The 11,445-nt window shown below is 43.3% G+C and overlaps 1 protein-coding gene across 17 annotated transcripts in view; it reads right to left on the bottom strand.

Moving 5' to 3' along the window:
* Positions 1 to 3,501: 3,501 nt before the first annotated feature.
* The window catches only part of LOC120057213 (protocadherin beta-16-like), a 140,089-nt gene continuing 132,145 nt past the window's right edge, over positions 3,502 to 11,445 (bottom strand). For 9 of the 17 annotated variants that reach the window (XM_039005730.1, XM_039005723.1, XM_039005725.1 and 6 more), the window contains exons 2-5: positions 9,732 to 9,793; positions 7,829 to 7,885; positions 6,688 to 6,797; positions 3,502 to 5,840 (exon numbers count right to left, since the gene is read on the bottom strand). In XM_039005730.1, the coding sequence (XP_038861658.1) occupies positions 5,593 to 5,840; positions 6,688 to 6,797; positions 7,829 to 7,885; positions 9,732 to 9,793 (477 nt within the window). In that variant the 3' untranslated portion in view covers positions 3,502 to 5,592. The remainder of the gene's footprint in view (positions 5,841 to 6,687; positions 6,798 to 7,828; positions 7,886 to 9,731; positions 9,794 to 11,445) is intronic. The other 8 variants (XM_039005738.1, XM_039005733.1, XM_039005734.1 and 5 more) reach the window with 1 other exon arrangement.

The following is an 11,445-nucleotide window of genomic DNA, read 5'->3' as shown; positions in this document are numbered from 1 at the left end:
AATGTGTTTGTTGAAATATGACTTGTGGTATTCATCCTTATTGATGTATTAAATATGCTCTTCTTACTTCATCAGTTACATAAAGTGGAATAGTATGGAAAATATATAAATAAGGAATTGATGTCTTGAATGAAAACAATGCTATGTAAATAATGGTACCACTCTACAAAAGACATAGGTGTATTGCATTGTTTTCAAAATAATATTTCACAATAATATACAATATCAGTCAAAAGTTTGGACACTACTCATTTCAATATTTTTCTTTATTTGTACAATTTTCTACATTAGAGAATAATAGTGAAGACATCGAAACTATGTTTATGGAATCATGTTGTAACCAAAAAAGCGCTAAACAAATCTAAATATATTTTATATTTGAGATTCTTCAAAGTAGCCACCCTTTGCCTTGATGACAGCTTTGCAAACTCTTGGCATTCTCTCAACCAGCTTCATGAGGTAGTCACTTGGAATGCATTTAAATTAACAGTTGTGCCTTGTTAAAAGTTCATTTGTGGAATTTCTTTCCTTCTTAATGCATTTGAGCCAATCAGTTGTGTTGTGACAAGGTAGGGGTGGTATACAGAAGATAACCTTATTTGGTAAAATACCAAGCCAATATGATGGCAAGAACAGCTCAAATAAACAAAGAGAAATGACAGTCCATCATTACTTTAAGACATGAAGGTCAGTCAATCCGGAAATGTCAAGAACTTTGAAAGTTTCTTCAAATGCAGTCGTAAAAACCATCAAGCACTATGATGAACCTGGCTCTCATGAGGTCTGCCACAGGAAAGGAAGACCCAGAGTTACCTTTGCTGCAGAGGATAAGTTCATTAGAGTTAACTGCACCTCAGATTGCAACCCACATAAATGATTCACAGAGTTCAAGTAACAGACACATCTCAACATCAACTGTTCAGAGGAGACTGCGTGAATCAGGCCTTCATGGTCGAATTGCTGCAATGAAACCACTACTAAAGGACACTAATAAGAAAAAGAGACTTGCTTGGGCTAAGAATCATGAGCAATGGACATTAGACTGGTAGAAATCTGTCCTTTGGTCTGATGAGTCCAAATTTGAGATGTTTGGTTCCAACTGCCGTGTCTTTGTGAGACACCGAGTAGGTAAACGGATTATCTCTGCATGTGTGGTTCCCACCGTGAAGCATGGAGGAGGAGGTGTGATGGTGTGGGGGTGCTCTGCTGGTGATACTGTCAGTGATTTATTAAGGCACATTTAACCAGCATGGCTACCACAGCATCCTGCAGCGATACTCCATCCCATCTGGTTTGTGCTTAGTGTGCATATCATTTGTTTTTCAACAGGACAATGACCCAACACACCTGCAGGCTGTGTAAGGCCTATTTTACCAAGAAGGTGAGTGATGGAGTGCTGCAACAGATGACCTGTCCTCCACAATCACCCAACCTCAACACAATTGAGATGGTTTGGGATAAGTTGGACCGCAGAGTGAAGGAAAAGCAGCCAACAAGTGCTCAGCATATGTGGGAACTCCTTCAAGGCAATTGGAAAAGCATTACAGGTGAAGCTGGTTGAGAGAATGTGAAGACAGTGCAAAGTTGTCATTGAGGCAAAGGGTGGCTACTTTGAATAATTTAAAATATAATGTATATTTTAATTTGTTTAACAGCTTTTTTGCTTACTACTGTACATGATTCCATATGTGTTATTTCATAGTTTTAATGTCTTCACTATTATTCTACAATGTAGAAAATAGAAAAAAATAAAGAGAATCTCTGGAATGAGTAGGTGTGACCAAACATTTGACTGGTACTATATATATATATATATATATATATATATATATATATATATATATATATATATATATACATTTAAGGCCGTATTTGTATCTAAGTTAAACGCAGCATATATCGGCTCAATCGGAAATTACCTTTACATTTATATTGTTCAATCTGTAACATTTCTGTGATGCAGATTGAATAGAGCCCTTAGTGTTGACACCATCCCATGCTGTATCATTGGGGGTGTGGGTTCTGTTACGCCACTCCCAGTGACTCAGTGAGTGTGGGTCTGCCACTGCAGCACTTCCTGTAGCTATATATAGACAGGCCAGTGTTATTGTGGGACCTACAGTGAGATGCCTGCATCCTCTGTGTCCACTGATGTAAAATGCATTACACAATGGAAGTCTATAGGATGCGTTGTAAAGGAGATTTTCATTTTTATAAAATTTGTTCTTTAGAGTACATTAATCTCACATCTTTATGACGGAATCAAACTACTTGATTAGATTAGGTTGCTGACCAAAACAAAGCCGCTGTATTTGATCTTAAATCAAGCAACATATGATTGTACATATCAAGGCATTATGTAGGTTGTCATACTTTAACATCTATGTTGTTAAAAGATGACATAAGTCATTAGGATGTAATTCATTATAATGGCGTTATAAAGTGTCCACAGTTCAGGGTAACTCCTCCCCCTGCAGGTCATGGCTCTGTCCTCTGAAGACAAAATAACTGTAAACGGCTTTGAGTTTATGATCTACTTCCCAAATCTCTACAGAGCCCTATTCTGTTTTACGTCTTTCTGACGTCTTTCTGCCTTCACGTTCCCCAGTTGATGAAATGTGGGCTGAAAAATAGGTCAGGTCTGATTCAGAGCGCTATGGATTTAAAGAGCCCACAGAACTGCTCATCTTGGTTGAAAAGAGATTTCCGAGCATGGAGGGGAAAATGGACTGGGATCCATCACTCAGCTAGCAGTTCATCCACACACGTGTCATTCTATGTTGTCAATACATGAGCTGAAGAGATACACTTAAATTGATGGTCTTGCTACGTGCTGAGTTGACAAGGGACCTTATTAAGTATGTATGAGTTTTGGAATGCCCTGGAGAAAAGAGACAATAGACGTGTAAAGTTTAGAATGCTATAAACTGGGGGAAAACTAGGCGTGTGTGAGGTTTAGCATGTTATACACGGGGAAAACTAGGTGTGTGTGAGGTTTAGCATGTTATACACGGGGAACACTAGGTGTGTGTGAGGTTTAGCATGTCATAAATGGGGAGAACTAGGCGTGTGTGAGGTTTAGCATGTTATAAACACAGAAACTAGGTGTGTGTGAGGTTTAGCATGTCATAAAAGGGGAAAACTAGGCGTGTGAGGTTTAGCATGTTATATACACAGAAACTAGGCATGTGTGAAGTTTAGCATGTTATAAACATGGAAACCTAGGCGTGTGTGAGGTTAAGCATGTTATAAACGGGGAAAACTAGGCATGTGTGAGGGGTAGGTATAGGGTTAGGATCCCGCTCCACTCCACCGTCTGTGGCTAAACTGTGCTGAACAAAGAGTGGAATGCTTCTAGCAGAGCCATGGCACCAGTTCAGTCAACTCCAACAGACAGGCTCCAATATAGCCTCTGCCATTAGCTATGATAATCCCCTGCCTCCTGCCAGCTAACAGTACACCATTCATCAGTAAAACACAACCAATTCTAAGGAGAAGACATGATTTTAGAATACATTTTTATTTGGAAATGTCAGTGTTCAAAGAGTAAACAAAAACAAACAAATAAACAGCGATATAAATATTAGCATATAAAATAAGAGTGTAACAGGGAGAAGCGCTAAGCAATTTAATAGGAAAGATAATACAATAGAATACAGAGGACTATTCCAGCGGAAGATGCATATATATTTATATCCATATGAGCAAGGGTGGCATTCCATTAGCATAAACAATTGATTCAAATCACAAACACAGGAAGAGGTACAGGGAATTGGAATCACACTTTAAAGACATTTAGGTGTTGAGTGTTACACTTTAAAGTTTGGAGTGACCAAAGAAAGAATGCGATAGAGAGAAAACACAAAAATATGCACGACAAATTTCACAAGCCTCTAGCTACGACTGTCTGTTGAAAGTTTTAGTTTTATTTACAGCTCGGTTAAATCAGTCAGCTCAACTCTTAGTCACTACACCACTACATTTCATCTGAAACACATCTTTTTTTGTTGAAAAATATTCAAAACATTCCAGTACTAGCCAGCTGTGTGGTTGTGGTGAGAGAGTGATGTGTCTCTCTAAGATTCATACAGACTGGCTATGTGTCTTATTTACATGGGGGCAGGGTGTCTGTGCATCTGGGGTTTTGGCAGGTTAAAGGATGGACTGAAAATATTATCTGTGCCCCAGACTGCTGCTAGAAGTGGAGATAGAGATGGTCTCTGTCCATGGTCCTGATATGGCCCTGAACTCCGCAACAAGGCTTATCCATAGGATTCTGTAAACGGTCCATACAGAACATCCTACAGTGCCTGGAGTTGTAGTGTACTGAACATGTGGTCTGGTCAAGGTTCTCCTAGAGAACTAAGGAATAAAGACTGTGAACTGAAGAGGTGATGAGAGCACATTTACCGGCTGTCATAGCCGGAGAGATACTGTACATGTGGCAAGAGGACAGAGACTGTTCACCCTTTCCCCTCCTCTGTCCTTACCACACACCCAACCCTGGGGGCGTGGTCGCAGGACTGTCTATGAGCCTTAGAGAAACCCACAGTGCAGAGCCAATCACACTGGGCCAGCCCGGCATAATGTTGATACAACGTTAAAACAACGCTGATATAATATCTAAATAATGTTGGTTCTAAGTTAATAAAACACTGATCCATCTTTACAATGTTACATTATATGAACAAAGTTATGCTTTAATGCCACTCTACGGGATTCTACCAATAATGATGGAAAAAGGTGACAATCGTGGCTCGGGTAATGTAAATAACCACAGAATCCTGCTTGGGCAAGATTTTAAAAAGCAGCTGGATATACTTTGATGGTCACCATTGTAAGTAACATTAAATGAGCATCCGTTCTTTTGCTTGCTAGTCATATAACTACATTGAACCTTACAGGCGTTTTAAGTTGTTAATGCTACAGTATCCATTCTCATGACATTGGTACTTTCCTGATGAAGTTAAGCTAGCCTCTTTTTTTAAATGTATGTTAGTGTAGGCTCATCTTCAGTGGTTCTTCATCTTCAGGATGAATCATGCATGTCTTGTCTATTTCATCCTTTAAAAAGAGCTAAAGCAAGTTCTCTAAAGAAACCTAACAAGGTGTACGCGTAATCCGTGTCACCATAAGAAGCAGAACTACTTGGCATTTTAGAGAAACATCGAACGGTTTAATAAAACAAACCATCAGATAGTTTTTTTTAGTTTTTTTGATTTTCCTTAGAATGCTATAATACAGAGCTAGGTCACTACATGAATTCCAGGTCCCTGAAATCCATCTGGATCCAATATAAATCTAATGTAATCTTCCTCCCCCTCCCACCCCACATAGAACACACCAATAACCTCTGCCTGAAGTAAGCTGTGATGACCATAGAAGCTAGAAGTACAGCGGTTGCCCATTACAAACATTTGCAAAGTGACATATGCTCACAAACATCCAAAATTCTGGGACTATCAGATTGAACTATCAGATTGAATAGCATAAGAAAAACAAAGATCAAGGCTTCCAATGAGGGAAGACACTCGGCAGTATGGGGGTCAGGGTCTTGGTTTATGTGGCGATGGGGCTTGGTGTTAGCTTGGCTTACTTCTTGTCCTTCTTGGTGGTCTTCTTCTTGCTGGCGGGGGTCTGGGCAGCGTTGGGGACATCGACCTGGGGTATGGCCTGAGGCGGGCCCTGCAGGGCCGGCTGGGGCATCATCTGCTGGGGGTTGGTTGTCAGGGTGGCCGTGCTGCCGGGGATGTAGACGTTCTGGCGGTAATCGGGCACATGCTGCATGGGGAACTGGGCGTTGTAGCGGGGGCCAAGGGTTGCTGTCGCTTCACTCACCTCTGAGAGAGAAGGGAGGGAGGGAGAAACGGTTATAGCTGGGTGTGTTGTGATGCTGTGAAGAGAGAGGAACTCTCCTAACTGAGGGTCCTTTCTGCACTGCATTGCAGCTCCAGCTCAGCACTGTTCCAAACCAGCCCCTTTCCTCCCCCACACTCACAGCATATAGAACCTCCGCTCTCTCACACAGAACAGATGTAAACAACTAAACGCAGTACATTCAGATATCATCAAATATCATTTGGAATTGAGGATTAAACTGACTAATTGCACACTAATAGAGAGAGAGGCAGTGTGCAGGTTTCTGGGTGACTGCAGCTATGGAGCATTGAAACAAAGAGCTCTGTGTCCCATATTCCTCATGCGTTGGTTCATTCACACACAGGGACTGCTGAGACACACTGTGTTCTATACATGTGTACTTGGCAGACTCTCTCTCTCTCTCTGTGTCCTAATGGGGTCACACAAAGGAAGGATGTGCTGTTTCCTTATCAACCGCCACTCTGATCTAATCAAGTCGTATGCACTAAGAATCTAGTGCCTGAAATGCTGCTCTCTAACAGGGCTCTCTCTGTAGCTCTACCCAGTGGCAGAGAGCTCTCCATCTCCCCATTTGTATGCAGTATCAGTCGTCAACAGAGAACAGAGATATTTCAGTGTCACCAGTCCCCTCTCTGTTAGAATGCATGAACAGATGCTATCTCTTTCCCTTTCTCTTTCCCTCTATTCCCTCTTTCCCTCTTTCCCTCTTTCCCTCCCATACAACTATCCATGGAGGTAACCTTGTGAGGTAGCGGAAGACAGAGAGAAGGAAATGTGATTTCTGGGATATGTAGGCCACAGACTCACCGTTGGCAGCAGCCATCAGAGCCTGGAGCTGTTCAGCCTCAGTGGGGGGGTTGGGCCAGGGTCCTGTTCCAACTATAGCACCACCTGCCCCGTCAGGATGGGGGCCAGCTCTGGAGGAGAGGAGGGGGATGAGTCAGTATAAGAGATACACTCAAATCTCTCTCTTTCACCGTGACTCTCACTCTCTCATGAACACATACACTCTCACATAATCTAAACCTCTCTCACACACACACACACACACACACACTCTCCTCCCATCATGATTTTCAGCATGGCGACACCAAGCCTCCAGAAGCCATTTTGAGTGAGCACCTGCATCACAGAGCACAGAGGAGATGGAGGCTGGGAGAAGACATTGGATCAGGAAGCACTATACATGTTAATAGTTAGCACAGAGACATAATATGCAAGCAGACACTCACACACAGAGTAGAGACTAAACGAGCTGTTCAGATGCTGTTCGGATGCTATGTGCCTTGTACCTATGCTATGTGTTAGAGTGTGTGTGTGTGTGTGGGGGGGGGGGGGGGGGGGGGGGGGTCAGAAAAAGAGAAAGAAAAGAGGGGGATGAGGAGAGAGGAGAGAATGTCTGTATGTTTCATCAATAAGAGACTGGATTGTTGATCAGATGTTATCATTGTTCTTCTCAATCCCTTAATTTGCCACTGGTCAAATCTACAATGTAGGATTGTGGATAAAAATGTTTCATTGAGTTTGTTGGGATTATTACATCCATATGGGAGTCAGTAACACACACACACATGCGCGCAAGCTTACACACATACACTCACACACACAGATAGACAGAAACAGGCCGACAGAACCACAGGGACATGGAAATCTACGCTACGAATAAAAGGACAAACTACACAGTTCAGCGAAGCCTCCAAACCCAAGTATACAACACAGACCACGCAGCGATGCTGAGCTTTGCACATCGACAAACACCTCCACAAAGCCTCGACCCATTTTAAAAACACAGCTAGACCGCAAGAGCATGTACACATTATGACACGCTCAACAGCCAGAAGCCAAGCTTGTCTACACACAGCTCCGCCAAGCCTACAGCCTGTCAGACACCAGCATGTATGAGAGCAGGACGCCGCCTTGCACAGTCAAAAAAGCCACTCTACTCTACCTCGCCTTGCTGTACGGTGTCCATCTCTGCTGGGTGCTGGTGCTGTACCTGTACGTGCTGAAACACAGATGATCACCTCTCACTCTTTCAGTCCAATGCCAGTCAGATGGACTCCTTCATTATCCAACCAGGTGCATGTTCAGTTTCTATCTAATGATCTACACTGCATGACCAAAAGTATGTGGACACCTGCTCGTCAAACATCTCATTCCAAAATCATGGGCCCTCCTTTTCTGGTATAACAGCCTCCACTCTTATGGGAAGGCTTTCCACTAGATGTTGGAACATTGCTGCGGAGACTTGCTTCAATTTAGCCACAAGAGCATTAGTGAGGTTGGGCACTGATGTTGGGCGATTGTATGCTGTAGCGTTAAGATTTCCCTTCACTGGAACTAAGGGGCCTAGACCGAATCATGAGGCCCAAACCATTATTCCTCCACCACCAAACTTTACAGTTGGCACTATGCATTGGGGCAGGAAGCGTTCTCCTGGCATCCGCCAAACCCAGATTTGTCCATCGGACTGCCAAATGGTGAAACGTGATTCATCACTCCAGAGAAGGCTTATCCACTGCTCCAGAGCCCAATGGCGGTGAGCTTTACACCACTCCAGCCGATATTTGCCATTGCGCATGGTGATCTTAGGCTTGTGTGTGGCTGCTCGGCCATGGAAACCCATTTCATGAAGCTCCCGACGAACAGCTGACGTTGCTTCCAAAGGCAGTTTTGAACTCAGTAGTAAGTGTTTCAACCGAGGACAGACAATTTTTACACACTACGCGCTTCAGCACACGGCAGTCCCGTTCTGTGAGCTTGTGTGCCCTACCACTTTGCGGCTGAGTCGTTGCTACTCCTAGACGTTTCCACTTCACAATAACAGCACTTACAGTTGACCGGGGCAGCTCTAGCAGGGCATAAATTTGCCGAACTGACTTCTTGGAAAGGTGGCATCCTATGACGGTGCCAGGTTGAAAGTCACTGAGATCTTCAGTAAGGCCATTCTGCTACCAATGTTTTTCTACGGAGATTGCATGGCTGTGTGCTCGATTTTCTACACCTGTCAGCAACAGGTGTGGTTGAAATAGCCGAATCCACTAATTTGAAGGAGTGTCCACATAGTTTTGTATATACAGTGTGCATAGTGAATCAACTTCTATTTTTGTGCCAGCACGAACTAGAATAGTACAATGACAAATTACAAGTAATTGTCTTTATGTTAAGGAATCTACTATGACACTTTCTATGAATGATACGGTATGTAATCAGTGGCTAATAACTTCACAACACTCAGATGCTCAACAGTTTCTCCACCAGTAGAGCCACAATCTGTTAAGCCAAGATCTGTGAGATAATCCAAGCATCTTTTGCTAAATCAATGAGGCACCACATGTCACATCAACAACTACCATTGCATTGTACCTCAAACCTCACTCACACTACAGCCATCGGATTGCGATTCATTGATTTCTTCTGTAAGTACACTTACAGCTTCACAATCATCACAGTATTGACAAATCACTTCTACTAGTAGGACTCTACTAACACAACTACTGTATAACAGCCATTAGATTACCCATTATTTTGCCGGTCAGTAGTGCCAGTGTTATTGGATCTTTGCGTAGAGTAGTGGGGAACCAATCTGTACTGTCTGTTCAAACACACAACTGCCTTTCAATGGAATGCATATCATAGTCACACATGATTAATTCACGTTAAGTAAAATGCAAGTGTGAACGTGTATACGTACGAGAGACGTGTGTGTGTGTGTGTGTGTGTGTGTGTGTGTGTGTGTGTGTGTGTGTGTGTGTGTGTGTGTGTGTGTGTGTGTGTGTGTGTGTGTGTGTGTGTGTGTGTGTGTGTGTGTGTGTGTGTACTGCGTATATTTAAATGAGCTGAACACTTACCCACTGGGTCCGGGTCTCTGTCCCTGCTGGGTAAAGCGCCAGTCATTGTTGGGTGGTTTTTGCTGGAGGGAGAGAGGCGAGGAAATATACTGTTAGAATGTGTAGCGGCAGACACACAGGCTGTTCCTCCACTGATGTCTATGGAGGCATATCATCTTCAGTCATCAGCACTGGAAACCATTTTGTCCTTCAGTGGGCCATGAAGAAAGAAAATGTCACAGGGCCATGGGGAGAGGAGAGTAAGAAAGAGAGAGCGCGAAAGAGAGAGCGGTAGAGAGAGTGGTAGAGAGAGCGATAGAGAGAGCAGTGTGAGAGAGAGCAGTGTGAGAGAGCAGTGTGAGAGAGCAGTGTGAGAGAATGTGTGTGAATTATTGAACAAGCTATTGTGTCAGTGCTGTGCTTGAGCGAGTCCGCTGAGAGGAAGGATCATCAAACATACTCCTGTTACAGGCAACTTCAAAACAAGTTAAATAATGATAAAGCTTTAACTAAAGTTCTCCCAACATATTGTCAAAAAAAGTGGTCCACCCAAGCTTTATCTGCTGTAGATTAGGATACAATATATCTCATTCAACACCCTAGATCATTAGCCAAATCCAGGCTCCATCTATGGGTTTAGTAGGGCTGTGCTACTGGCCAGTGCTGCCTGTCAGAGAGAGTCTGTCAGTGGGGCAGTAATCTGCAGCCCTGCCCTGCCCCACTGATCCTCTAAACCCTGGGCTGGATTACAAGGACAGAGCACTGCCAGGCCTGAAGCCTAGAGAAGCCCTTTGGCCAGGACTGTAATACTCTCATACACTGGACTACTCTCTATGAAGGGTGATGTGCCATGCAGCAGATATTACTGTCGTTTTATATGAAGCTTTAAGGAGTCATACAGTTCAATACACAGAAATGCTCAGCGATATGACAAATATAGGTCTGGTTAAAGCAGGTCAACCATTCTGGCATCCTTTCAGGATACAATAAAAGACCATCCTCTTTATGAAGGTCTATTTCCATCTAAGTATGACTGAGCCTTGACTCCGAGTGTTGCCAGCTAAAGGAATGAGTCACAGACAGACAGAGAGAGAGGCAGACACTCTGTTTGGTGAGGTCATGAGAGGTGGCTACTGGCTATAGGTTCAGGGCAACAACCCCAATCTATTAGCTTCACCTCATTCAATAAGCAGTCAAAGGTCAACAGCTGACCCCAATATCCTCATTATATGACCTGTACTGCCATATACCCCCACATCCTACTCATCATGTCCCTCCCCATCCCCATCACTGTGCAAAGGAACACATGTTGAGTGAGAACACTCTCACTGTAATAGCCTGTCTACTACAGAGAGGTTCCCCCTGCAGTCCTATAAAATGTTCAGCCTCCTCTCAGGCAGGCAAGAGGATTCACTGCCAAACAAAACAGTCTGTAGTTTGCTGAGAGTTCAACACAATTAAATCACTCTGTACTTGCCTGAGAGGTAACCACGAGTGCTTTACAATTAAACACCCACATGCGTTCACTAACACAAATACACAGTCATGTTTAAGTCAGGTCTTGTCTCTTTTGCCAACTGAAATGAATACGGTATTCGTTTTGAGAGAACTCACCTTTTTGGCTTTGCTAGTGTGTTTGTTGGTGAGGGTTACACTCAGAGTGTTCTGGTTCATCATGGGAGTCTTAACGAACACAAAGTCCCTGTCACTGCTGGAGAGGGTGGGGTAACAGGGT

Source organism: Salvelinus namaycush, chromosome 12 (assembly GCF_016432855.1).
Source record: "Salvelinus namaycush isolate Seneca chromosome 12, SaNama_1.0, whole genome shotgun sequence".
In the NCBI taxonomy this organism is placed as follows: domain Eukaryota; kingdom Metazoa; phylum Chordata; class Actinopteri; order Salmoniformes; family Salmonidae; genus Salvelinus; species Salvelinus namaycush.
This window is presented reverse-complemented; position numbering and strand designations above follow the sequence as displayed.